The sequence below is a fragment of the Chrysochloris asiatica genome, unplaced genomic scaffold (assembly GCF_000296735.1).
Source record: "Chrysochloris asiatica unplaced genomic scaffold, ChrAsi1.0 scaffold00305, whole genome shotgun sequence".
Classification (NCBI taxonomy): Eukaryota; Metazoa; Chordata; class Mammalia; order Afrosoricida; family Chrysochloridae; genus Chrysochloris; species Chrysochloris asiatica.
Genome location: NW_006408823.1, coordinates 1,657,237 through 1,684,623, shown reverse-complemented (window position 1 = coordinate 1,684,623; position 27,387 = coordinate 1,657,237). Strand labels below are relative to the sequence as shown.

Here is a 27,387-nt window from a genome sequence, read left to right as displayed (position 1 = left end):
GGTCACTTATCCACCCGGTTCTGTTTATATGACATTTCTAGAATAGGCAGATCCGTGGAAACAGAAAACTGATTGGTGGTTGCCTAGGAGAATGGAAGGGACTGCTTAATGGATATGAAATTCCTTTTTGGGGTGATGAAAATGTTCTGGAATCAGATAGTCTTGATAATTACACAGTTCTGTGAATATACTGAAAAACACTGAATTGTGTGTATATGAGAGGTTTTCAAAAAACTCCTGGGAAAATTCCATTACCTTTTCCTTTCGTTTTTCCACAGATTTTCTGAAGCCCCCTCATACTACTAAAGGCTGAATTTTAGGTTATGTAAATCTCAGTAAAATATGGAGTAAAAGGATGGCATGATATCACCAGGGTAAATCTTGAAAACAGCATGCTGAGCGAAATAGCTCAGCCACAAAAATATAATGATTATATGATCCCACTTACACAAAACACGTAGAATAGACAAAGGTACAGAGTCATTTACTAAGGGTGGGAAGGCAGAGGGAAGTGGGGATCTGTCGTTTGGGGGCACTGAGTTTCTGTTAGTGGTGGTGAAACAATTTGACAACAGAGTGAATGTGCCGATGGTGGCCCAACATGACAAATGTAACAGTGTTGCGGAATCACATACATGAGAAGTGTTGATTTGGCAGATGTTTTTTATATACGAGGGGGCTTCAGAAAACTAATGGGAAAATGGAGTTCGAAGATACTGGGTGTTGTCCATGAACATTTTGAAGTCCTCTAGTCCATGTATTTTTTTACCGTAGTGGAATGACTATTTACAAGAGATGCTCACCCGGTATGAATAGAAACATTAGAGTGGACAACCGAAGTGGGAGGTGGCATTGCTGCCTTGTGGTTTTAGCGATGTCGTTCGTGGAGACCTAGAAGTCATGGGTAGGCAGCTTCTGCTCCAAGCCTGATGTGGGGGACATCCTGGGAGGAAGCTGCCCTGCCACCGGCCCACCACTCACACACCTACCTCCCCTCCTGCCCACACCCTTGTCCTGCAGCATCTCCAACAAGGAGCTGTCGGAGCTGATTGAGCAGTTGCAGAAGAATGCCGACCAGGTGGAGAAGAACATTGTGGGCACAGAAGCCAAGATGCAGAGCGTGAGTGCCCCCCCCCCCCCCCCCTCGCTGCTCAGGCTACTCTCCCCAATGCTGTGGCATCAGTTCTGTGGTATTTCATTTCCAGGGTGTGTGTGTGAGTGTGTGTGTGTGAGTGCAGAGCTGGTGTACTCTGCCCAGTAGGGTCTCTTTGAGTCGAACATCAATGGCTGCATGAAAGGACTCCTTCTCACCTGGGAGACTATGCCCCCTGTGGTCCCATCTGGAGGCATTTCTCCATGTCACCACTGGGAGGCAGTACTCTCTGTATCTGGTGGGTGGTGGCCAGGGATGCTGTTCTGCATCCTCCAATACACAGGGTGTTCCCCGTCCCCTGAAGCAGAGAATGATCTGGTCCAAGATGTCAGCAGCATTGAAGTCGAGCAACCCAGGTCTCTTAGTAGTATTGCCAACGGTAAAGGGAAACTTGTTACTGATGTTCATACCCATACTTCATATCCCATTCTTCCATGTTGGGAGGAGAACCGTTCTGGCGTGTCGTATATCCTTGGGGTGCATGCGCTTTCCTCTAACGATCGTCCCCACCTCTGGGGGCTCTTGTAAAGATGGAGTGAGACTCTTCAGTAATGCTGCCCAGTGGTCATACTGAGGTGCGTTGTACTTCCAATATTTAGGGACCATGTAGTTCTCCCCGCCCCTTTTTTAGAGTGGGGAGAGAAAATAACAGGGAAACCACTCTGCCTCTCTGGACCTCAGTTTCCCCTTCTACTGCAAGGGCTTAGAGCCCATCACAAGTCCTTGGTTCTCCTGAGGACTGAATGGCGTGGTGGTTCCACACTGCTCTGGTCATCGTGACACCTGTATGATACTAAGATGACCACCTTCTCTTTAAAGCCTCCTCCTCTGAAGCCTTGAGTGATTGAGTTCAAGCCCATTCTTCAGTTAGAAAAACTGAGGTCCAGAGATGGTTGATGTGGTCAGTCAGAACAGAGTTAACCCCAGAAACAGCCCAGGGGTGAGGTGGCTTGATGCAGCTAATAAAAATATAGGCTGTCCAGTCTGATTCCAATTTCAGCATGAATACACACACACATATATATTAATATAAGTCTATCCCATGTGTGGAGTCCTGGTGTGGTGCTGTGGGTTAATGAGCTGGACTGCAAGGTCAGTTTGAACAGCAGGGTCGCTATGAGTCGGAACCGACTCGATGGCACGTAACAACAACAACAACAATCCCATGTGTCAGTTGGAATATGCTCCCAAATGATTTGTTGTTTATCTGGAGTTTGAATTTAGCAGGACACCGTATATTTCATCTGGCACCCTTACTTAGGAGGCATCTGAAACACTGGGAGATGGAAGTGGGGGAGTCCCTGTGGGGTTCAGGTCTGCCCAACTCATCTATTCTCCTGCCACCCCCCTTTGTCATCTACCCAAGGGCCTGTCCACAGGTGGTTGGAGACTTTAGAGGACAGGGAGGCGATGCTGGAGCCTGCATGGCTGGTTGAGGGGGACTCGGGGACCTTGAATAAACAAGAGGGGTATAGGGGGAATCAGGAAAGAACTCTGTTCTCTGCTATACACTGACCCCGGGAGGGTCTCAGGAGTCCTCCTTGCCCTCTTTCTCTTGCTTGCCCCCGCTCCTTCCCTGTCTCACCCTGCCCCCTTCCCCTCCACCAGGCAGCCCCTTGTCCCCGGTTCCCCTTGTAGATTTGCTGCTTTTTCTATCTCTGGCCCTTCCAGTGTTTTCCTTTCTGATATGAAAACAGTTTTTCTAGAGGTGTGTGTGTGTGTGTCTCTCTCTCTCTCTTACTTTTTTTCTGTTAATAAAAGTGATCTGTGTTCATTATAAACACTACAGGATTGATAAACAAGTGTAAGGAAGCCAATTAGAATCACAGATAATTCTACCACCCGAAATTTCAACTATTCAGTGGTGTGTGTATCTTCTTGACTTCCTCTCAGATAAATGTGTGTGTGTGTCTGCGCACATATACACATCTTTTGTTTTTCTTCCAAATGGGATCGTTTTTTGTTTACCACTAAGTTACTTATTATATTAACTGACAGTGTATCACAGCCATGTGGCTCAATATCTACCGCATCATACCTTTTCAACTCTTTATTTTAAAATCATTGTAGATTTATATGAAAGTTACAGGAATAGTATGCAGAATTCCCATATGCCTTTCAGCCCCCTTGTTGTAATGTTAACAGGTTCCAGGGTGGGAGTGCAATAATTAAAGCTCCTGCATGGTGCAGGCTGTTAAAACACTCAACTGCTAGCCGAAAGGTGGGTGGTTTGAACCTACTGGGAGGCACCTCTGAAGAAAGGCCTGGCAAACTGCTTCCAAAAATTCTCTGGAGCAGTTCTACTCTGCACCGAGTAGGTTGCCATGACACCTAATAATAACACTAATAACAGTATTACAGGGACCAAAACTAAACTCACCCACTGTCATGGAGTTTCTGTATAGGGTTTCTGAGACTGTAGATCTTTACAGGAGAAGACAGCCTTATCTGGCTCCTGAGGAGTAGCTGCTGGGTTTGAACTGCCAGTGTTGAGGTTAACAGTTCAGTTTTTTCCCTATAGTGCCACCAGGAGTCCTTGGATCAAAACTAGGAAATTTGATTAATATTGGCACAGTGTAATGAGCTAAAGTACAAGGTTTCTACAAATGCCCTCTTTCTGGTTCAGGATTCCCATGCTGTGTTTATTGATTTGTTTTATAATTTAGTTTCGTTGCTGAAAATGTACACCGCAGAACATACACCCAACCCAATAGTTCGTACAGGTTCAGTTTGCTGACATTGGTTCTGTTCTGTGAGTTTTGTAACCCTTGTCCCCCTCTTCTTCTGAGTTCTTCCTCCCAGTTAGCATAAACTCACCAGGCCCTAAGTTTCCCATCTCCCCCTTTCAGATTGCTGTTGTCAGTTTGATCCCACCCATTGTTTGTTGTTAAGTGCTGTTGAGTCAGTTCTGACTCATAGTGACCCTGTGTAGGATTTCCAAGGAGCGGCTGGTGGATTTGAACTGTCGACCTTGCAGTGCCACACCAGGAATCCATCTAGATGGTTCTTAAAAGAGCACATGGCTCAAGGCAGACGTTCTTTATTAACTAAGCTGAACTCTTTGGTTTGAAGAAGACTTCAGTGATATTTTTGGTTTAGGGTGTCACAGGGTGTCACGTCTCCATAGGTCTCTGTGATCTGTGACAGTGCTGAATCTTTCCTTGTCTTGGGTGAGTCTCAGATGAAGAGTCACGATCAGTAGTTTCAGAGAACTGCCCTTGCCGTGGGCTTGTCTGATGTTTCCTCATGATTAGAATGAGGTTATGTGTTTGTGGCAGGAAAATCACAGTCCCCTCATGATACTTCCTGATCAGTACCTGATCTCTAGGATGACCCTGGCTTTGAACTTTGAACTCCTCCATGGCTAGGTATATGCTTTGCAACTGAGCCGCAGCCTTGGGAGAGGAACTACCTTCTTACAAAACTCACATATCTCCCCTCCTCCCCTTTCCAAATTTAACCTTTGGCTCCATGAGGGAGCAGTTGGCAATGGCGGGACAGATAAAATTCCACCCAAGTGGAGCACCGGTCTGTTGGCTTTTAATTACCCTGGCCAGGCTGCCTCAGGCTGTGGGATGGGAGCCAGCTCTTCTGGCCTTTGACTTGTTGACCTCACCTCCCAGCCCCTTGGGGCAGCCAGGGCTCCCCCTCTGCCCCCCACTCCTCAGCTGACAATGAATCCCAACCACAGGACCCAGAGAGGTACTCTGATGCTTGTCTCCTGAAAGAGCTCTGTCCAGGCGGCCACTGCCTTCTGACAGGTGTCATTCTTTCTTTCTGCATTTTTCCTTCTCCATCTTCCCTTCCCTCTCCCTTCCCCTGCCACCTGTCCGCCTCCTCCCTCCCTTCCCATCTTTAACGAGGCATTTTTGTATCTCATAAAATGCTCCTGTGTCAGGTGACCCATTCAATGACTAGTAATGTCACCCAGTGCTGTGGCCACCACTGTAAATCAGATTCAGACACTTCCATCGGCCAGTTGGACCTGTTTACAGTGACCTGCTGTTCCACCCTTGGTCCTGACAAATGCTTGTCTCCTTTCTTCCTGTCTGCATGCATCTCTCCGTGTTTCACGTAAATGTAGTGTCTGTGCCTGGCATCTTCACTCCCCATGAGGTTTTCTAGGCTCATCTATGATATCACAGTGGTCAGTAGTCTGTTTTCTTTTTGTTCCTGAGTAGAATTCCTGCATTAACCTGTCTGCTCTCCTGAAGGAGCTGTGTTTCTGACTCCCATTGTAGAGATGGAAACACTGAGGCCAGGAAGGGTATAGGACCCTGCCTTCCAGCCATGGGGCCTTTTGCCACACCTCCACCCCAGTACATTCTTTCCTGCCTCAGGACCTTTGCACAAGCAGTTCCCTCTGCCTCGAATACCCTTCTTGTTCCTCTTTTGTTCTTAGCTAAAGTAATTCCCCCCACAATTCCTCTCCGGTGTGTTTCTTTTGTAAAAAATGACTTGATGTTGTTTGGTTTATCTGGGTGAGCTCCAGGTAGGTGGGCAGGGCACTGCCCTCTCCCACCCACAAGTGTGCATAGCAGGCACTTGGGGGCGGTGAGTTTAGTGGGCTGGGCAGCCGTGGAGCCTGTTGCTGGTGTCTCTCCTGGAGCCCTCCTAGCTCAGTCCCCTCACTCCTGAGCGCCTACATACTGTCCTCCTTCTCCGATGACCTTGTAGGATTTGGCCCGGCTTCAGGAGGGCCGGCAGGTAGAGCACCGGGATGTGGCCCTACAGAAGGTGTCGGAGTCAGAGAAGCTGCTGTATGTGCTGGAAGCCGACGCAGCCATTGCCAAGCACATGAAACATCCCCAAGGAGACATGATCGCTGAGGAGTAGGTTCCCACTGCGTCGCGTCTCCCGGGGTCCACTGTGGTTCAGGGCTGGGGCAGTTGGGCTTTGGGGTGGTGACCGAGGGTACTCAGCATTCAGGAACCACCCCAAGTCAGGGGGACATTTACTGAGGCCTAACCAGGTACTGGAGTCCTGGTGTGGCGCTGTGGGCTAATGCGCTGGACTCCAAAGTTGGTGGCTCAAACTCACCAGCTGCTCCTCAGAAACCCTATCCAGGGTCTCTATGGGTCAGAACCAACTTGACAGCACTTAACAACATAACAACCTGATACTAAGGTGTCCTGGTGGTATAGTGTGTTAAGCATTAGGCTGCTAACCACAAGGTCAGCAGTTCAAACCCACCCAGCACTCCGCAGGAGAACGATGAGATGGTCTGCTCCTGTCAGGATGGACAGTCTTGGAGACCCTGTGGAGTAGTTCTCGTCTGCCCCGAATGGTCACTACGAGTCAGAGTCCACTCACTGGTAGTGGACTGACGGGAGATAAGCACTAGACCGCAAAGTCAGTTTGAAACACAGCAGTTCCAACTCACCAGCCGCACCTCGGAAACCCTATATAGGGTCACTATGAGTTGAAACTGACTCGATGGCGCTTAACAACAAGGAACTCTGGTGGCACACTGGTTAAAGCACTTGGCTACCAACTGAAAGATGGGCAGTTGGAGCTCACCAGCTGCTCCACCCCTGAAAGATGTGCTAGTCTGCTTCTGTAAAGATTGTATTTGTTGTTGTTTTTAAGTGCCGTCAAGTTGGTTCTGACCCGTAGCCAACCTGTATAAGGTTTCCAAGGAGCAGCTGGTGGGTTTGAACTACCGGCCTTGTGGTTCGCAGTCCAGTGCTGATTGGCTTCAAAAAGGTGGTACAAAAATTCCATTATCTTTTCATTCCACTTTCCCATCAACTTTCTGAAGCCCCGTCATAGTCATATACCACCACGCTGGTTCTGCATCCTACTGCAGCCAGGATCAGGTCTCAAGGATACCCTTCCTGCCCTTAGTTGTCCCCATCACGGCTCACACCATCCTGAAACCTCTGTTGTCTCATGGGTCCTGTTGCCTCCCTCAGGGACAGTGACCTTCAGAGGGCAGTGGACTTGCCTGGGTTTTCCAGAACCTTCTATGGTTTTGAGTGCACAGTAGGCCCTCAGGAAACATTGGTGGGGAGGGAAAGGCTAGAAGGGTCAATGGATAGAGGAGGAGGATGATAGCAAGAGAAGCTGCTGGATCAGGAAGCCCACTGTAGGGTTCCGCTGCTGACTAGGTGACTTCTGTCCCTGCTGTCCCTGCTCAGCATCCGGCAGCTGAGGGAGCGTGTGACCAAGCTACGTGGGAAACACAAGCAGATCTACAACCTGGCAGTGAAGGAGGTGCACCCAAAGGTCAACTGGGTGTCGCTGGTGGATGAGAAGCTGGTACAGCCCGCTGCTGGGGGTGGGGGAGTGGGCGTCCAGGGCCCAGGGTGCGGTGGGGTGGGGCCCATGCCCAGGAAGAGCCATGTCAGTTCATAGGTGGCCCAGAGGGCTACAGCGCGGGGGCCAAGGCCACAGAGGAGATGAGGGGCTCATACCCTGAGCCCCATTAGCCACCCCATGCTGTTTTCCCGGCACTCGTTCCCCACCTTGTCTCATCAAGGTGGGGGTGGTGGCCATGGGAGAGTCACCACAGACCAGTGTCTCAGCTCCTCACTTGTAACTGCTTCCCCCTCTCTAGTCCCAGTTTCCTCATCTGTGAAATGGGGATGATACAGGCGTACCTCAGAGACATTCCTTCTGAAGCTGAGGGGAGAATGTTCCATTCCCTGCTCCCAGCTCTGGTGGCTCCTGCTATCCTTGGCTTGAAGCTGCCTCTTCACAGGGTGTCTTCTCTCTGTCCCTCGATCGGTGTCCCCTCTATGACAAGGACATAGTCACGGAGGCTCAGCCCCACCTGCTCCCTGGCATCCTCACTGACTCTGTTTCTAAACAAGCTCCAGTTCACAGTCCCCACCTTAGGACTTGGACATACCGTTTTGTGGCCACGCTTCCTTCTCTCCTATCAGCTCTCCCTGCCTCATTGATACCCTGTGAGGAACATAACACAGTCCTCAGGTCCAGGGCTAAGAGCTGAGGATCCCAGGTGGAGTGTGGGCAGCCGGGCCCCCACCCAGCCTCTCTTCCTGTGCCACTCCCACCACCCAGGACAAGCTGAGCAGCCAGAGCTTTGGGACGGAGCTACCGTTGGTGGATCAGCAGGTGGAACAACACAACATCTTTCACAACGAGGTCAAGGCCATCGGGCCCCACCTTACCAAGGATGGGGACAAGGTGCGGCATATGGCTGGGCAGCCGGGGACAGAGGGGGCTCGGGCTGAGCCCTCATCCTAACCTATGTCTCTGCCTCTGTCCTCAGGAGAACAGCGATCTGCAGGCCAAGTACCACAAACTGCTGGTGAGGAGTTCCCGTGGCAAGTCGTGTCCTCTGCAATGGGACACGGGCGTGGGAGGTGACCGGGAGCCCAGGGTCATGGCGGCTTGGAAAAGCAGCTTTTTAGTTCATTGAGTCATTCTTTTTTAAAGCAATTTTGTAAAGATTTTTTATTGTGATTGGGGTGATAGGTTAAAGAGCCAGTTGGTTTTCTGGTTAACAGTGCATGCACATTTGGTTTCGTGACATAGGTCACAATCCCTCGGAGTAACAGCATTCTTCCCACTTGTTCCCTGAGCCTCCTGTTTCTGTTTGTCCTTCTTTCCCGTTCCTTCCTGCCTTCTGAGCTTTCTCCCTCACCCAGGCTGCGCTGCTCATCTGGTGTGGTTGGCTGTTCTAAGGAGTGCGTACCTCTCTGGTGTTACTATCCACCTGTGGGCCTGTCTCTTGTTTGGCGGGAAATTGAGCCATGGGGCGCTCCTTAACTTACCCCGTTTTAAAAATGGATGCCACTTGCTCTTGAGTCAATCTCCGACACACAGTGACCCCGTACACTATGAAAGGACACATGCTATCCCCAGAATCAGTTTAGGAAGAGATTGTTGAGATCTGCAGGGCTTTCATTGGCTTATTTTTGGAAGTAGATTGCCACGCCTTTCTTCCTACTCTGTCTAAGCCTAGACGCTCTATTGAAACCTGTTCAACAGCCTAGCAACGCACAAGCCTTCACTGACAGATGGGTGGTGGCTTCCCAGGAGGGTCAGTAGCTGGGATCGAACCTGGATCTCCTGCATGGAAGGCAAGACTTCTACCACTGAGCCCTCACTGCCTCATAAAAAAGATCCAAGCATACCGAAAACATCTCACACACGGGCTTACACAAACGTGCAAGGCCACGTGTCCGTTCCACCAGAGAAAGACGTGGCAGTCTGCTTCTGTAAATCCTCACAAATCCTATGGAGCCGTTCTAGTCTGCCTTAGAGGGTCACTAGGAGTCAGGACCAACTGGACTGCAGTGGGTTTGGTTTGTCTGTAGGAACGTACTCCAAGCGTTCTTATTGAACTTAATAAGTAGTGCATGAATGCTTTCTTTGTAAATACTGTAAACACCACAACGGTGAGAATCCCAGCTTTCCCACTTCTTAGCTGTAAGACCTTATGTGAGTTCCTTAGCCTCTTGGAGACTTGGTTTTCCCCTCTGTAGAATGGGGTGGTTCCCAGGAGTCCCTCTCTGCCTTCGTCTGGTTTCTGTAGAGGGGCAAACCCAGTGATGCTTAGACACATAGAGATCTACCTCAGGGAAACGGCTCACACGGTTGTGGGGACTAGCATGTTCCACATCTTTAGGTCAGAGCGAAACCTGCGCCATCCTCACCATCATTGCTGTTTGAGCCCACTGGTGCCGCCACTGTGTCCCTCCATCTCGAGGGGGTCTTCTTCATTTTGTTTTGTTCTTTGACAACTCTCTACTTTGCCAAGCGTATGTCATTTTCCAGGGACTGGTCTCCTGATAACATCCCCTCTGTAGTATGAGAGATGAAGCCTCGCCTTCCTCGCTTCTGAGCACCATACCTATTTAGCATACTGAGGCTCTGCTAAAATGTCAACATGCTGGGGTTCTGTATTTTGCACCCTGCTGTAGCCAAGTGCTTGGAGTGAGGCCGGGCTTGCTGAATGAATGATGGGGTTCAGAGGGATCGGGGGTCTCGTCCCAGGACCCAGCCTGTCCTTGCATCCCCATTCCTCCCCCAGGCACAGTCTCAGGAGCGGCAGCAGCATCTGAACTCCCTGCAAGATTACATGCAGCGCTGCACCAATGAGCTGTACTGGCTGGACCAGCAGGCCAAGGGCCGCATGCAGTACGACTGGAGTGACCGGAACCTCGACTATCCCAGCCGACGGCGGCAGTATGAGGTGGGCGCTGGGGCACTGAGGAAGCATTTGGGGTCGGGAGCCAGCAGAAGGCAGCCAGGTAAGACACTGAGACTCTCTGTGACCCCTCACTGCAGAATTTTATCAACCGGAACCTGGAGGCCAAAGAAGAGAGGATCAACAAGCTACACAGTGAGGGTGACCAGCTGCTGGCCACTGAGCATCCCGGGAGGAACTCCATTGAGGTGGGTGCACTCGGAGGGGTCACCCTCGGAGATTGGGGTCCATGTCTCTCTCTTTCACCCTGTCTGCTCGTTTCGCTAGCTCCTTCTGGCTCTGTCTGCCTCTTCCCCTCCCCGCATCTTGAGCCTTTGCCACCTCCTACCCCCAGCTCCAGGATTTGTGAAGCCTGTAGGGTGTCTCTGTGAACAGGCACAGTTTCCACCTGTCCCTTGTACAGTTCACAGCCCTAGCAACTGTACATGGCAGTCCTTACCTCATAAAACACTCCCGTCTCTCCAACTCCCAGCACTTAATCCGGGAGACCTCTGCCTGTTCCCCATCCCCTGACAGATACCAGATGTCCCTCTCTGAACTACTGTTTGCTGGGTCCAGCGTCCAGCCAGGGCTCTCCTTGCATCCGGGTAGCCTGCCACCTGACCCTGCATCCCTGTTGTTGTAGGCACACATGGAAGCCGTGCACGCGGACTGGAAGGAGTACCTGAACCTTCTCATCTGTGAGGAGAGCCACCTCAAGTACATGGAGGACTTCCACCAGGTACTACCCAGAACCCCCTGCCCACCTGTCTGCCTGCCCACTCCTTCCTGACCGCACCTCCAGAAGTCTTACAGGGGCTCCTGGTAGCCACACTTCCAATGGCTGATCTGGATGGGCCCATAGTGTGCTAGGCCCCACCCCATGAATCCTCCCAGGGGAACAGGGCCTCCGAGTCTGATTCAGCCAGTCAGCAGAGAGAGGGGGCAGGAACCTGTATCGTTAACAAGAGCTGCATTGGTTTTCAGGAGTGGGCAGTTTAGGGGAATGTGGACTGGGGCTCCAACTCCTGCTGGCTGTGAGCTTCATGGGGCCTGTGTTTAGCTTGAGGCACGAGGAGTGCTGGATGACCACATGACTCAGAGCTGATGGCCCTGGTGGAAGAATACCAGCTGTGTCTGCTTGACTCTGACTCACAGCGACGTCGTGTGTGCCACAGTGGCACTGTGCTCTGTGGGGTCTCAGTGGCTTATTTTCTGGAAGTAGACACCAGGCCCTTTTCAGGTGCCTCTGGTTGGGCTTCAGCCTCTGACCTTTTACAGTCTGCACCACTCAGGGAATCCACTCGGGGATCCACTCAGGGAATCCACTCGGGGATCCACTCGGGGAATCCACTCGGGAATCCACTCGGGGAATCCAGTGAAAGAACAGGCCTGTTGGAGAGCAGAGCAGCTGGGTGGTCTTGTTGAGTTAATGTATCGAGATGGTATGGCTGAGTACAGAGAATGAGCTCAGCGCTTCCTGGCTTAGATGTGAGACCTTGTTAAATGGAATGAGTGGTGTTGAGGGCTGGTGGGGAGGGGTCCTGTGGGTTGAGTAAGTGGGGGGCCCAGCCCCACCTGGGACTGACCTTGAAGCCCCAGCCGGGAGAATACCTGTCACAAAGCCACGTGATTCCCCTAGTTCCATAAAGACATGAAAGACGCCCAGGAGCTGCTGAGGAAAGTGGACTCGGACCTGGACCAGAAATACAGCCCCGACTTCAAGGACCGCTACCAGATTGAGATGCTCTTGCGGGAGCTGGACGTGAGTGACCTTTGCCTGCCACCCCCACCCTGCCTACTCCCTCCCAGGAAGGCATAGGTCTCAGCTGGCTCCCCCACTCTGTCAGGACCAGGAGAAGGCACTGGACAAGTATGAGGACGTGGTGCGGGGTCTGCAGCGCCGAGGGCAGCAGGTGGTGCCTCTCAAGTACCGGCGGGAGACGCCGCTCAAGCCCATCCCAGTGGAGGCGCTCTGCGACTTCGAGTGTGACGAGGTGAGCTGCCGCACCGGGGGCCCAGGTCTGCTGTTGTCACGTCACTAGGGAGTCTCAGAAGCTTTATGGGGGTTTCCAGGGCCTCTGACCATGCTTTCAGGGACCTGTGTCTAGGCGTGCTATTGGCAACACTCTTATGGAAGAGATGTTTACCCTGACCCCTGCCCCAGTGCCTCAGCCTTACATTACCCCATGTGACAACCCCAACTAGCCACCAAAGTCCCAGGAAAGACTCTCATTGGCTGGTGTGAGTCACATGTCCACGCTGAGTGAGTCACAGTGGTCAGGATGCAGCTCTCTCTCCCATGCCAGGCCTGGAGTTGTCATGGACTGTGATTGGGTAGGGAGGGTGGGGAAATCAAGGTGGGGTGTTTGGCAGACCCCACCTATGTCCCTTCCCAATCCTCTGTGTGGTGGGTCTGAGACAGACTATGACTCCCCAGGTCTGAGAGTGAAGGGTAGCTGAGTGTTGGCAGGTCTCTCGCTCCTTCTGAGGGTGTGGTCTGTCCCGTGCCCTGCAGGGTATGATCTCGCGAGGCTACAGTTACATCCTGCAGAAGAACAACGGGGACAGCTGGGAGCTCACAGACAGCATCGGGAACAGGCTGACTGCCCCAGCCGTCTGCTTCATGATCCCCCCAACTGACCCCGAGGCCCTGGCTCTGGCCGACAGGTACGAGGACAAAGGAGGGAGCCAGCGTGGGCTGGCTGCACTCCGGGACTTCGTGGTCCCACTCATAGACCTGGGATACCTGCCTCTGTGGGTTGGGGGGGTAAGCAAGTGCTGCAGACCCAACTTGTTCCTCTGCTCTCCCAGCCTGGGCAGCCAGTACCGGACTGTGCGGCAGAAGGCAGCCGGGAGCAAGAATGTGCTCCAGCAGCGGTACGAGGTGCTCAAGGCGGAAAACCCTGGAGGTGGGTGCCGCTGGAAGGATGGAAGGATGGAAGGAGGGAGGGACTAGACTGGAGTGTGTGCTGTCGGGGAGGGGTCGCGGGCAGGGGATGCTGGGACAGCTCTCTGACTCTGTCTCCACTCCTGCAGACGCATCTGACCTGCAGGGGCGGCAGCTGCTGGCCGGTTTAGACCAAGTTTCTCGAGACCTGGACCGGCAGGAGAAGGCCATCACGGGCATCCTTCGACCACCGCTGCATCAGGATCGGGCCGTGGAAGACAGTGCTGAGCGGGCCAAGGACCTCAAGGTACCATGGGGTCCAGGGAGCTCTGTGCCTGCCTCGTCTCAGCCCCACGGGGACCTGGGGATGTTTATGGCAGGTGTTCAGCCATGGTGACGATGTTGGGGCTGCCTCTCCCACCTCCAAGGACTCTGAGGACCCAGGGGGTGGGATGCTGGGAGCTGCCCTTGCAGGTTAGATGAGGTGGTCCTGGTGGACCGTTGTCTTCACATTGGCTTGTGGTTGTCCCTGCCTCAGAGTTCCCTGGGGCATTCATTCCAAACACAAGGTTCTGTCTGGCTCCGGGAGTGGGCCCAGGCCTCTGCATGTCCACCGAGACTTCCCATTGTCCCTGAAATGTAGGCCCACAGCCCTCTTAGCAGATGTCGGTCCTCTCTTGTCCCTGGAGGGGCTGCCTGGGTGGCTGGCTGTGTTCACCGTGCTGTGGTTTGGTCTCGACAGAATATCACGAGTGAGCTGCAACGCATCGAACCTGAGAAGACTCGGAGCACGGCCGAGTGTGAGGCCTTCCTCCAGGCCCTCCCGGGCAGTGGCACCGCACCCCTGCTCAGGAACCGGGTGGACGACACCAATGGCAAATATGAGCGCCTGGCCCAGCTACTGGACTCGGCTCAGGAGAAGTGGGTGGCAGGCAGTGAGTGGGGTTGGGGGAGCAGGCATGGGGCCTGGAACCCTCCCTGACTGCTGACCACTATCCTCAGGATGGAGGTCAGCAGCCGCCTGGAGGAGAGCCTGCAGCAGGGCCGGGAGCTGCTGGCCACATACGAGAGCCAGCTAACCCAGGATGACACGGTGCCCGAGAGTGGCCACACCCTGGACAACAAGATACAGGAGCTGGCCGTGAGTTGAGGGCCCCTGGAAAGTCCTCTGAGTGGGGGTCAGCCTTCAGACATATACCACCCTTCACCTTCCTGACAGAAAGGGAAACCGAGGCCTTGAGTTACCACAGAGGTGCATTTCTTCCTTTTGGGAATACCTGAAACCAAACCCAGCTCAGTGACTTCTGACTTGTAGAGACCCCATGTGAAAGAGTAAAATCGCCTCACTGGGTTTCCTAAGTTGTCATCCGGTGAGGAGCAGCTAGTGGATTCCAGCTGCCAATCTGTGAGTTAGCTGCCAAGCGCTCCCCAAATCAAACCAAACCCACTACCGCGGAGTTGATGCTGAATCATAGCGACCCTAAATTTTCACAGGGGCAGACAGCCTCATCTTTCTGCCGCAGCGTGGTTACTGGGTTTGAACCACCAGCCTTGTGGTTAACAGCTCAAGGCTCATCCCATAGTGTCACCAGGGTTCCTTTGGGAGTGCCCACAGGGTGTCAAATTGGAAGTTGCAAAGTGGAGGCCCATGCTCACCTCCCCAGCCTCTCATTAGTCTGGGTGGCCTACGAAGTTTCAGGAAGTTTCATGTCAAAGCCCAAGTGTTCTGTCTCTCACTGAGTGGCGGGTCTGGCCTGCCTGACCTCTGCAAATCAGAGTCTGGGACCCCTGGGGTGGCCCTTCACTCAGAACACAGGGCCTGGGGACTTCTGTGGGGTCGCTCCCTCCTAGGCATGCACTGGGCAGAGGGCGTGCACTGGTTTCCCTGAGTCCTGGATTCAGTGGCCTCCCCCCCTCCCCCCACAACCCATGCCTCTTCCCACTCACAGGCCATGGGCTCTGAGCTGCAGGCCAAGCCGTCCGTCTTGACTGAAGCTGAGCAGAATCTGCAGGCGGCCAAACAGTGTTCAGGCTTACTGGCCAGCCGCTTCCAGGAGCACTGCCCCGACCTGGAACGTCAGGAAGCCGAGGTCCACAAGCTCAGCCAGCGCTTTGATAACCTGCGCCATCAGATCAGCCGCAGGTGAGGGCTGGGGTGGTGGGGGTGGCGGGGACCGGGACGGGGAACCAGCCCGAAGCCACCAAGGTGGGAATTCTCTAGAAGCTAGTGAAAGTTGTGTGTTTTGTTCTCAAAGTAATTTCTGTTTTGGAAAAGGTAATACTGTAAGAAACTCAAAAAGAGATTATAGTGGCCAGGCCCCTTTCCCTAAGCTAAGGGGGTCACGAGATTCCTGTACTTCTTCCCCAGAATATTCTATATGAGCAAGGATGGATGGGTGGATGGGACAGTGGATGCGCAGATAAAAAGCTAGGTAGCGTACAAATGACAACCTATGGTGTGGATTATAACTTGTTACTTACCTGTCATATTGTGCTGGAAGGAGCCCTGGTGGCACCGAGGTTAAAGCACTGGGCTGCTATCTGCAAGGTCAGCAGTTTAAACCTACCAGCTGCTCCATGGGAGACAGATGTGACCATCTGCTGCTGTAAAGGTGATGGTTACTGTGTGCTGTCTGGTTGGTTCTGACTCATAGTGACCCTTTATAGCGTTTCTGAGAATGGCTGGTGGGTTTGAACCGCTGGCTTTGTGGCTAGCAGTCCAGTGCTTATCTTACAGCACCACACCGGCACTCCTATAAAGGTTACAGCCTTGGAAATTCTATGGGGGCACTACATACGGTGAACCTACGGGGTCACTGTGAGTCAGAGGTGGTTCTACAGTGCTGGTTTTGACTTTTTAATCACAGACCCACAGAGTGGGAGACTCAAACTCCACATGTAAAATCGATACTCTTTCTTTCTTAAATGTTCGGTAGAATCCACCAGCGAAGCCTTCTGGGCTTGCAGCTTTCTGTGGGTGGGAAGGATTTTAGGTACAGATTCAACTCTAGTACGCAGGGGGTGGTTCACGTTGTCTCATTCTTCTTGGGTGAACTTTGGTAGTATATGGCTCTCAAGCAATTTGTCTATTTCAGCTGAGTTAAATTTATTGCCACAGAGTCATTTATGATATTGCCTTATGTTTTTAAAGGAGCTCTGGTAGCATAGTGGTTACGAGTCGGGCTGCTAATATCAAAGTCAGCAGTTCGAAACTACCAGCTGTTCTGCCAGAGAAAGATGAGGCTTTCTGTTCCCGTAAAGATTTATAGCCTCAGAAACCCTGTACAGGGTCACTGAGTCAGAACTGACTCCACGGCAGCCCACCACCACTACCACTAAATATCTTTGCAAGCCAGTGCATGCAGACCTACCTTATCCTTTATGAAAGGAGCCCTGGTGCCCCAGTGGCTTAAGAATTGGGCTGCTGGCTGAAAGGTTGGTGGTTCGAACCCAGCAGTCTCCCAGCAGGAGACCGGTGAAGCAGTTTGCCTCAGTAAAGAGTTACAGTCTCACCAATTCTATGGGCCATTCCTACCCTGTTCTAGAGGGTCACCGTGGCTCAGAGTCAACTTGACGGCTATGGGTTGGGTTCCTTGGTTTGTTCCTACAAAGGCTAATGCGTGCTCTGACTTGACATTTCAGAATTTATCAAAACCATTTGCTTTCTGGTAAATGTTTATGTTATTTCCAGTTAAATTACTTTTTTTTTTTTTTTTAACCTTTTAAAGAAACGAGGGTCTCCAGCTTCTTTCAGAGGGATGTGAGTCTTCCAGCGAGGCATCTGCCCCCAGTGGCAGAGACCTAAGTCGCTTGTCTCCTCCTGCAGGTTCCAGAGCCTGCAGAATGCCAAGGCCGCTTATGACAAGTATCACAGCGGCTACAACCACATGTCACAATTCCTGTCCAACATCCCCAGTTATGAGCCCCAAGAGACAGACAGCCTCAGCCAGATGGAAACCAAGCTGAAGAATCAGAAGGTAAGGCCCTTCCTCTGCTCTTGCAGACTGTCGGTGGCAAAAGGAGTGTTAGAAACCCCCAGACCCCCAGGGAGACAAGCAGGCAGTGTGGTTGACGGCCTTGGCAGGAGCAGGCAAAACTTGGCCTAGCTGTCCTCGCTGGCCCTTGGCCCTGCTCGGCTCTGGGCACCTCATTCTCTTTGAGGCCACAATCATGTCCACTCCTCCTCAGTGTCCAGCACAGGGCCAGACCCTGAGTGGACCCTTGGGAAAGGTTGATTGTGCAAACCAATAGCACAGGAACACCAGAGCATCTCTCAGGGGAGGTGGGGGTCCTGTCTCTCCAGGAGGCTGCGGTGCATTGGGGTTGGGCTTTGGGCTCCCATAACCCAGACCCAAAGCTCCGCTCCACTTCTCACTACCAAGTGACTGACCCTCACTGTGCCTCGGTTTCCCTATACGGTCACCCTCACAGGGTTCTTTGAAGACTTACAGAGGTGATTTAAGTAAGATGTTACAACAGTTATAACAGGAGTTTATTGGCAAAGATGATTATCATTCTTGGCCCTTCTTCACAGAGCCTCAGGACTGACTTTTGTAGGCATCAAGTGAATATAAGGAAGCCATCAAATCCATTCCCATTCATAATGCTGCTAGAGCTGCCCCATTGGGTTTCTAAGTCTGTAACCTTATTGGAGGCAGACTGCCACATCTGTCTCCCGCGGAGCAGCCTCACGCTTAACCACTGTAGCACAAGAACTCCATAAACCAGATAAAAATAATCAGATTTTAAAGACTCCAGCTGCTCTAGCCAGAGGGCTTCTGTTGTTTTGTTTTCAGCTTGATCTTTGCAATCTCTGTTGTTTTCCAGAACCTGCTGGATGACATCGCCAACAGGGAACAGGAAATACAGACAGTGTGTGCCAACTCCCAGCAGTATCAACAGGCTGTAAAGGTGAGCCACAGAAGCTGGGCCCCACACACAGTTAGTTGGATGTGTAACTGGCTGGGCTCGAGGCCTGTCCATGGCACAGCCCTTTTGGAAAACAGTCTGGTGCTAGGCACTGAGAGTCATACCCTAGGCACCAATCAACTCTTAGGTGAGATTTACCCTAAAGGAAAAAGCACAAAAGAGCGATGCTGGCTTAACTGCATTGTTGTAGCAACATCCTTTGTAATGGTAAACCAGAAACAAATATAAATAAACCCACTAGCCCTTACCTGATGGCCCAGTGGCAGAGAACCATGGCACTGCGTGTCCACTAGGTGGACGGTGAAGTTATCCAGATGCTGGACACAAAGGTGAGGTGGTGGTAACCTGAGAAACGGCATCTGGTTTGATGTGAGATGAAGGAAACAGGATGTAAGAACCTGCAGGTGGGAAAGGTTGGGGAGGGAAGACTCGACTGAGCAGGTGGAGATGGGGACGGGGAGCGTGGCCAGAGCTGCCCTTTGTCCTTCGAGGCTGCGCAGTGATGCTTCTCCCGTTCTCTGGGCAGTTAGCAAAGGGTTTGGTTGAAAGAAAGACCTGTGAGGATGGCCAGGCCAAAAAACCCAAACCAAATCCAGTGCCATGAGTTGATTCCGACTCACAGAATCGCTTTACACAGCAGACAGCCTCATCTGTTTGCTGTGTGAAGCGGCTGCTGACCTTGAAATTAGCAGCCGTCCGTCTAACCCGCTGCACCACCAGAGCTCCTTGATTCTCAGACTAGCAAGGTGGCAGCAGCCAGGGCTCGGGTCAGTTGGAAGGTGTGTTAGAACCTTCGGCTCTCTTCTCAACGACTCTCTCTCTGACCCAGGACTACGAGTTAGAGGCAGAGAAGCTAAGGTCCCTGATGGACCTGGAGAGTGGAAAGAACAACCACGTGAGCAAGAGGGCCAGGCTCCAGTCGCCGGCCGCCAGAGTGAAGGAAGAGGTGAGGCCCGTGGGCATCTGGGCGGTGAGGAGGGGGATCTCTGAGATAAACACAACGAGCGCCTTCACAGGTGCAAACAGGTGAGAGAATGAGCTCATTCTAGGGCATACCATAGAGAGGCCTACAGACACTGCTGGGCGGAGGGAAGTGTTTGGCTGGAGACTCCCACGTCAGTGCTCACTAAATACACAGGAGAAGGGCTGACATGACTCATTCTGAGCACGTGAAGATGTGGGTTCCTGAGAGGTACGGTGGCTGACTCAGCCCACTGAGGCCAAGACTAAATCTGTTTTCTCTCCACTCCATGAGACTGCGGTAGAGCCCTGGGTCTGAGCAGTGGGCAAGAAGCTGTCCCTCAGTTCTAACTACGTCAGATCTTACTAGAACATATCCTAGAACTACGTCCATTGGAACTCTGTCAAGAGAATGAGAACAATCAACTAGCTTAGAGAGTTAGCAAATAAATCCAAATTTGGGGAACTTGGGTATGATAGAGTTGACATTAAAAATGAATGAGGGACATCTGCTTTGGGCATTACGCTCTCTTAAGAACTGTCTGTATGAGATCAGAGTGATAACAACAACTGAAAAGATTAGATAGGAGCCTTAGGGGCAATGAGTTGGTGCCAGTGTTATGCCCAGAATTCAGGGTCCCCAAAGACCACCCAGGAGCCGTGTACCGATGCAAATACATAAGGGTTGTTTAATCAAGCTCGAGCCAGGTCTCTAACCTTATCCGACATTTCGGAATAGGGAAAGAGCCCCGAATGCATTGTCTGCAGGGTTTTTATAGAATTTTCAAACAGCTCAGGTTTCTCAGCTTTACAATCTTTGGATTGGTTAACAATTGGCAAACTATGAGATGTTACAGTTTAATTGGTCAGGACTGGTGGTCTTTGTTCTTAGGCTAGGGTAAAGGAAAACATCTGGCCTCTGGCCTTGAGCTGCCTGGCTCTTTATGCATATATCATATTCTTGGAGCTAGAGTACGTGTTCAGGCTAATGTACAGAATGGAGATTGACCTTGCCTCTGAAGGGAACTAATAACTGAGGCCTTGTCTATTTAAAATGCTTTCCTGAGCCTGACTAGAGTTTAGTCAAGCAGTTTCTAGGTAGGCAAAATCAGTTTGGTCCTTACACCAGTGAGGGAGGAACACTTCAGAGAGTGGGTACGCCTCTCAGAAGAAGGGCATGAGCATCTATGAATGATTCGTGCAGAACTGTTGGGATTGGTACATGTTCTGCTGTGCATATGAGGCTTGCGAAAGTTCATGGAAAGATTCCATTCTCTTTTCATTCTATTTTTCCATGAACTTTTTTTTTTTTTTCTTTGAAGCCCCCTCGTATTCTCAACAGTGGCACCAACAATAAAATCATTTCTCAACTAAAGAAATAAAACACATCTCAGATAAAAATGTGAGAACAATTCATTTCTATGGGAGGAGACGGATGTCACTTAATTGTACCTGTAGACATTGTCAAATTGGTGGTGTCTGTTCTCAACAACAAAATATGTTTTTTAAAAAATGATTCGATCCATGAGTTAGGGACAATGGTATAATGTTTGGAAAAATAAAATAATAGTGGAATCTTGGAGAAAAAAAAACACCGCCCTCCAGCTCCTGAAAGCTGACTTTTCAGCCTCAGTCTCTAGGCGCCTGTCTCTTTGCTGATTCTCTGTCTGCATTTTTGCCTGGGGTGGCGCTGTGGGTTAATGTGCTGGACTGCAGGATCGGTTTGAAATGCAACATCAGCGGTTCAAGCTCACCAGCCGCTCCTCGGAAACCCTATGCAGGGTTGCTATGAGTTGGAAACGACTCAAACGCACTTAATAACAACAACAACACATACTTGCTTGCTGACTGTGCTGCTAAATACTTTTCTGCAGGAAGCTGCTCTTGCTGCCAAGTTCACGGAGGTCAATGCCATTAACAGACAGAGATTGCAGAATCTGGAGTTCGCGCTGCATCTCCTGAGACAGGTAACCGATCTCAGCCAGAGAAACCAATGAACCCACTGTCGTGAGCAGACTCCCTGTGAATGTGGGGACTGCACCTAGCTGGCCCTTCTTAGGTTAATCCTGTGGACTCAGGGTATGTGGGGGGGGTGTAACATGTTCTCACGTCAGTATGCCTCAGTCAGGTGATGGGTAAACGTAAATAGTGCAAACCTGGACGCACCTGGATGTGTTGATGTGTCGGTTCTTGGGCAGCGGGCTGGCTTGGTCAGTCGCTGTCTGCCCCTGTGGTGGAACACTATGGCTGGGGAATCCTGAGGCACCACTTGGGCGGGAGAAATCCACACAGGGCGTACACTAAGCGTGCATACAGGCAGTGTCTCAGGATGACAGGGAAGGACCCGAGGTGGGAGACTGCAGCTTCACCCCAAACTCAACCTGTTGTGACATACAAGGGAGCTTCTAAAACTTTCTGGGAAGATTCCATTATCTTTTCATCCCACTTTGTTCCACAAGCTCTTTGAAGCCCCTTGGTGTGTCATTACTGTAGGATAAGCACTGGACTGCAAGGTCGGTTTGAACCCACCAACTCCTCCTCGGAAACCCTACACAGGGTCACTATGAGTTGGAACTGACTTGACGGCACTTAACAACAATACGTTTACCAGATGTGTTTTAGAAACCTACCCTAGCAGCGTCTCCCCCAACCTTTTCAAACCTTGACCTAGAGCTCGCTCTGAGGGGCTCTTTGGGGATCTGGGAACAGGTGGCTCAGATCAGCTGTGACTCAGGGCGGGGGAGGGCTGGAAGGGGCGCCCAGTCGCCAGAGGCCCTAGCTTTAACCATGTCTTGTCTTCCCCATCCCAGCAACTGGAAGTGGAAATGCCCCCCGAAAGCCTGCAGGGGAGCACGCCAGGGCCCGGGGTGAAAGAACTATGGCAGATCAGGAAGGAGCTGGACGAGGAGAGCCAGAGGCGGCGGCAGCTGGAGTGTGAGGTCCAGAGCGCGCAGGAGGAGATCCTGAGTCTGCAGAGCCGCGAGCAGCCGCAGGCCGTGGTGCACAAGGAGGTGCTGAAAAAGGTGCCGGACCCCGCGCTGGAGGAAAGCTTCCGGCGGACACAGCGGACCCTGGCCGAGGAGCAACACAAGAACCAGCTGCTGCAGGATGAGCTGGAGGGACTGCGGCTGCGGCTGCGGGTGCTGGAGCAAGAGACAGGGGCTGGTGGAGGGCAGGAGTACACGGTCAAGGAGGTGCTGCGCATCGAGCCTGACCGGGTCCAGGAGGGTGAGGTCTTGCGTCTCCGCGAGGAGCTAGAGGAACTGCGCAGGCAGAAGGGCACTCGGGAGGCTGAGGTGGCCCTGCTGCGGCAGCGCATCGCAGCCCTGGCCGAGGAGAAGAGCAGGACGCAGGAGAAAGTGACCGAGAAGGAAGTGGTGAAGCTGCAGAATGACCCCCAACTGGAGGCCGAGTTCCGGAAGCTGCAGGATGAGCAGCGGCTCGAGGGCCAACAGTGGGAGAAGCAGGAGGAAGAGCTGAGCTTCCTCCAGGAGAAGCTGAGGCGGCTGGAGAAGGAGCGGGCCATGGCCGAGGGCAAGATCACCGTCAAGGAAGTGCTCAAGGTGGAGAAGGACCTGGCCGCCGAGAGGGAGGTTGGTGACCTCAAGCGCCAGTATGAAGATGAGGCTGCCCGGGCGCGCGCCAACCAGAGGGAGAAGACTGAGTTGCTCCGGAGGATCTGGGCCTTGGAAGAGGAGAACACCAAGGTGGTGGTCCAGGACAAGGTGCGGGAGATCGTCCGGCCCGACCCCAAGGCCGAGAGCGAGCTGGCCAACCTGCGCTTGGAGCTGGTCGAGCAAGAGAGGAAGTACCGAGGGGCTGAGGAGCAGCTCCACATTTACCAGCGTGAGTTGGAGGCGTTGCGGCAGCGAGGCCCCCAGGTCGAGGTCAAGGAGGTGACCAAAGAAGTCATCAGGTACAAGACGGACCCCGAGATGGAGAAGGAGCTGCAGCGGCTGCGGGAAGAAATCGTGGACAAGACCAGGCTGATGGAGAGGTGTGATGTGGAGATCTACCAGCTTAAGCAGGAGATCCAGGCCCTGAAAGACACCAAGCCCCAAGTTCAGACCAAAGAGGTGGTCCAGGAGATCCTGCAGTTCCAGGAGGACCCCCAGACCAAGGAGGAGGTGGAGTCTTTGCGGGCCAAGCTGTCGGAAGAGCAGAAGAAGCAGGTGGACGTGGAACAGGAGAGGGCTGCACAGGCACACAAGATCAAGGAGAAGGAGGAAGAGCTGTCCCGGGTGAGGGAGAGGGTGGTGCAGCAAGAGGTGGTCCGTTACGAGGAGGAGCCCAACCTGCGGGCCGAAGTGAACTCCTTCACCGAGAGCATCGATGTGGAGCTGCGACAGATTGACCACCTCCGAGGGGAGCTACGGCGGTTGCAGCGGCGGCGCAGCGAGCTCGAGCGGCAGCTAGAGGAGCTGGAGCGTGAGCGTCAGGCACGCAGAGAGGCCGAGCTGGAGGTGCAGCGCCTGAAGCAGCGGCTGGCCGGCCTGGAACAGGAACAGGAAGAGGATGAGGCCCGAGAGAAGGTGACCCGCAAGCAGAAGGTGGTCCTGCAGCAGGACCCCCAGCAGGCCCGCGAGCATGCCCTGCTCCAGGTCCAGCTGGAGGAGGAACGTCACCGGCGGCAGGTCCTGGAGAGCGAGCTGGAGACTCTGCGTCAGAAGCTGCTCAACCTGGAGAAGATGGAGGTCAAGGAGAAGGTGGTCTTCTCCGAGAGCGTCCAGGTGGAGAAGGGAGGCATGGAGCAGGAGATTCAGAAGCTCAGGGGCAGCTTGGAGGAGGAGACCCGGAGCAAGCGGGAGCTGGATGCCGAGGTGAGCCGACTAGAGGCCAAGCTGTCTGAGCTGGAATTCCATAACTCCAAGTCGTCCAAGGAGCTGGACTTCCTCAGGGAGGAGAACCACAGACTGCATCTGGAACGGCAGAACCTGCAGCTGGAGGCCCGGAGGCTCCAGGCGGAGATTGAGATGGCGGCCACAGAGACCCGAGACCTGCACGGCGTGTCCACAGTAGATGCCGGGCCGAGCCTGGACTCCCGGCTCTGGTCCCTGGAACGGGAGCTGGAGGACCTCAAGAGGCTTTCCAAGGACAAGGACCTGGAGATCGACGAGCTACAGCGGCGTCTGGGCAACGTGGCCGTCAAGCGGGAGCAGCGGGAGAACCACCTGCGGCGGTCCATTGTGGTCATCGACCCCGACACGGGCCGAGAGCTGTCCCCGGAGGAGGCCCGCCGGGCAGGCCTCATCGATTGGAACATGTTCGTGAAACTTCGCAGCCAGGAGTGCGACTGGGAGGAGATCTCAGTGAAGGGCCCCAACGGGGAGTCCTCAGTCATCCACGACCGCAAGTCCGGCAGAAAGTTCTCCATTGAGGAGGCCCTCAAGAGTGGCCGCCTGAGCCCTGCCCAGTATGACCGCTATGTCAACAAGGACATGTCAATCCAGGAGTTGGCTGTCCTGGTGTCCGGGCAGAAGTAGGCGTGATGCGGACACCGTCCCTCTCCTACCCAACGCTGTACCCCATGCTTCACCCCACTGCCAGGCTGCTCAGACCGTGGCTCCTCCTCCAGCGTCACCCTACTGTCACCTGACCACTGCCCTGCCTCTCTGATTTCACTGCCCACAATCTCCCTTCACTGGAGACTCCTTTTGTGACAGACGCCCGAAAAGAACTGGACATCCACCAGAGCACACAACAAACCAGATGGATGAGCCCACCCCGTAAACACCAGGTGGCCAGCTCCAGGGCAGACACAGCTGTCCCTTCCCCTGGGGACTGGGCCTCCAGGGCCCCACCTAGCACTTATACCCTTCCAGGAGTCACCCTGCTCTCAAGAGGACCAGTGGGACTAGAGTGAAGGGGGCTTACTATCCCAGTGTCCCTGGGAAATGCCCCTGAGAACATGTTGTGTGTCGGGAATGGGGGTCTTGTTTAAATAGTGGTTGGTGAAGCTGCTAGCCCTGGTCTGGGGGCCTGACAAGTCTTGCTTATCTAGCTGGTATTTTGGTTTACAAAACAGTGGGCTTTTTCACTGGATGGGTTTCTGGCCCTCTGTAGCATGTGTTTCCTGTTAAGAAAATGGGAAGAAATGGGGAGCTCTATGTCTGGTGGGGAATAAACCTGGTGGCTTGGTTCTCAACTTGCTGTAAGTGTGTTTTTTCCCTCTTTTGCAGGTGAAGTATTTTTACTACCTTTCTTGGCTTCCAGCCAAAATGGATATTCCGTGGGTATTACATCTACTAAGGAACTACAGGGCCAGTGGTTCAAACCCCCCCCCACCAGCTACTTTGTGGAAGACAGATGAGGCAGTCTGCTGCTTTCACAAAGATTTATAGTTTCGGGAACTTAGGAGTTCTCCCCATCTTACAGGGTTGCTGAGTTGGAATTGATTGCCTGGCAGTGGGTTTAATTCCACGACTGTTCCATCTCTAAGGCTTCTTGTGTATGTGGGGAGGGGGAGTGGGTATGATTACTTCCGAATATGGTAAAAAGGAAAAAGCCAAGAACCTGTTTTGAAAACCTCGAAACAGTTTATTTTGTTACTTTATACAAGATTAACCAGTTCTACTCTCCCACACACCAACGTCCCCGCTGCACAAAACCCATAGCCTTTCACAGACTGCCAGTGTGGCCCAGGCCCCGAGCCTTCCCCAGGGGCCTGGGCAGTTGGTGAGTCACTCACGCTCCCATAACCACAAATAAAGCCTGAACAAGAAACAGAAATCGCATAAATTCCCCATCAAAGAAACGTTTCCCTGAGGCAAGAGGCATCGCTAGATTCCTAAAAGGGAGGGTCTTCCACTCCACCCACGGTGGCCCCCTCGACGGCACAGGGGCAGGGGGTTGAGGCGCACAAGCCTGGAGAAGCCCCCACTGCGCAGCGTTCCCTGGCAGCTCTGAGCCCAGCAACACAAATCTCTTCTTTGGCTCTTTTGCGACGACCTACAACTATTCTGTAAACAGACTGGAATCCGAGTTGCAAGAACTATTAGAAAGGGGTAAGGAGTCCACGTCGCCCAATGTGAAAAACACTTAGTGCTTCTTAAGTGTGGGGAGAAAACAAACAAAAAACCAGAGCAGAGGCCTGTCCAAACTCAAGAGGCAGGGCGGCGAGTCGCTGGGTCAGACACCAGGGGCTCTCCTAAGTGTGTGCACAGAGGTGTGCCTTCTGAGAACGCTGCTTACGCTCACAGGTGACGCTACCTCAGTCCAGCAGACCATGGGCTGAGTGTGACCAACCTGGTGACCAGAGGAGGAAGGATTGTCGTTGGCTGTCTCTGACCCGCCTTCCCAGCTTAGCCACAACTCTGGGGAGCCCCAGGATGGACAGACGGCCTATGGCCGCAGCTCTGCCTGTGAGTGACCTCTACAAAGAATAGGAAGTGGAATGTCTACTGTGACGTGGATCTCCTGCGTCCCCTCTGCCCACCAAGAGGTGGATGTGCGGCTTCAGGGCTCTGGAGTCCACCTGATGAACTCTGGACAAACAGAATGGGGGTTCTTGCTGACCTGGGAATGTTTGGGGCCCCGTGACCTTCCAGTCAGGCCGGCACAGGTCATGATGCACAGCCGTAAATAACTCAAAACGGAGTACGTCTGCAATGTAGACGTGTCTTCCAAAGGACTTCACCTGAGCCACACTCAGGGCTGAGATGGACGCAAGGGCTCCGGTTCCGTTCCCCACAAAAGGCACTGAGATTAAAGTCTTCCTACAACATGATGTGCGAGCCGCAGCCCCACTCCATCCATCGTCGTCCAAGGGGACATGAAAAACACCCAAAATCAAGGTCTTAAGAAATCCTATCGGAAGGGTGGGATCTACACAGATCTCTTTTTAAGAGGGTAGCTCTGCCACTTTCAGAGGGACCGGCCCCCTCAGTGAGCAATGCCAGGTGTTCTTAGTGTTTCTCAAAGGGACAAGGTCATTCCCCTGTTGTGGCTTTAGCCTGGGCTTCTGTCCTATCGAGCACAGGGCCTAGGGACGGATGGACTCCTCCATCAGGACAGAGGAGCCCTATCCGGTAGGGGACCATGAGGGACTCTGGCCAAAGGCCAGGTGGGGGCAGACTGGAAACAGGTGTGCAAACTCCTCCGCCACACCACTGGAGCTGGTCAGCATGGCCTCCCCCACAGCCCTCGACGATTGTCCAGTGACATAGCCAGGAGGCCCAGAGCACCAGGTACGTAAGTGCTTCTTGAGGAGCATGGAGGCTGCTCCCCTGACTGGAGCACGTCACACGTGCCAGCAAACGCTGCCCTTGGCACACACGCCTTCTGCAGAAGGAAGTT

General features: G+C 52.9%; 1 protein-coding gene across 1 annotated transcript; it reads left to right on the top strand.

The window, feature by feature from the left end:
- The first annotated feature begins 874 nt into the window (after positions 1 to 874).
- PPL (periplakin) lies at positions 875 to 24,575 on the top strand. The gene is made up of 22 exons (XM_006874911.1): positions 875 to 879; positions 1,021 to 1,120; positions 5,831 to 5,985; positions 7,294 to 7,414; positions 8,180 to 8,305; positions 8,391 to 8,429; positions 10,158 to 10,319; positions 10,415 to 10,522; positions 10,960 to 11,055; positions 11,956 to 12,078; positions 12,164 to 12,310; positions 12,832 to 12,983; positions 13,128 to 13,225; positions 13,353 to 13,510; positions 13,946 to 14,124; positions 14,206 to 14,344; positions 15,153 to 15,346; positions 17,030 to 17,180; positions 18,031 to 18,114; positions 18,962 to 19,078; positions 20,967 to 21,059; positions 21,903 to 24,575. Exons 1-22 carry the CDS (start codon positions 875 to 877, stop codon positions 24,573 to 24,575), a joined length of 5,220 nt encoding a protein of 1,739 aa, XP_006874973.1.
- The last annotated feature ends 2,812 nt before the right edge of the window (positions 24,576 to 27,387 follow it).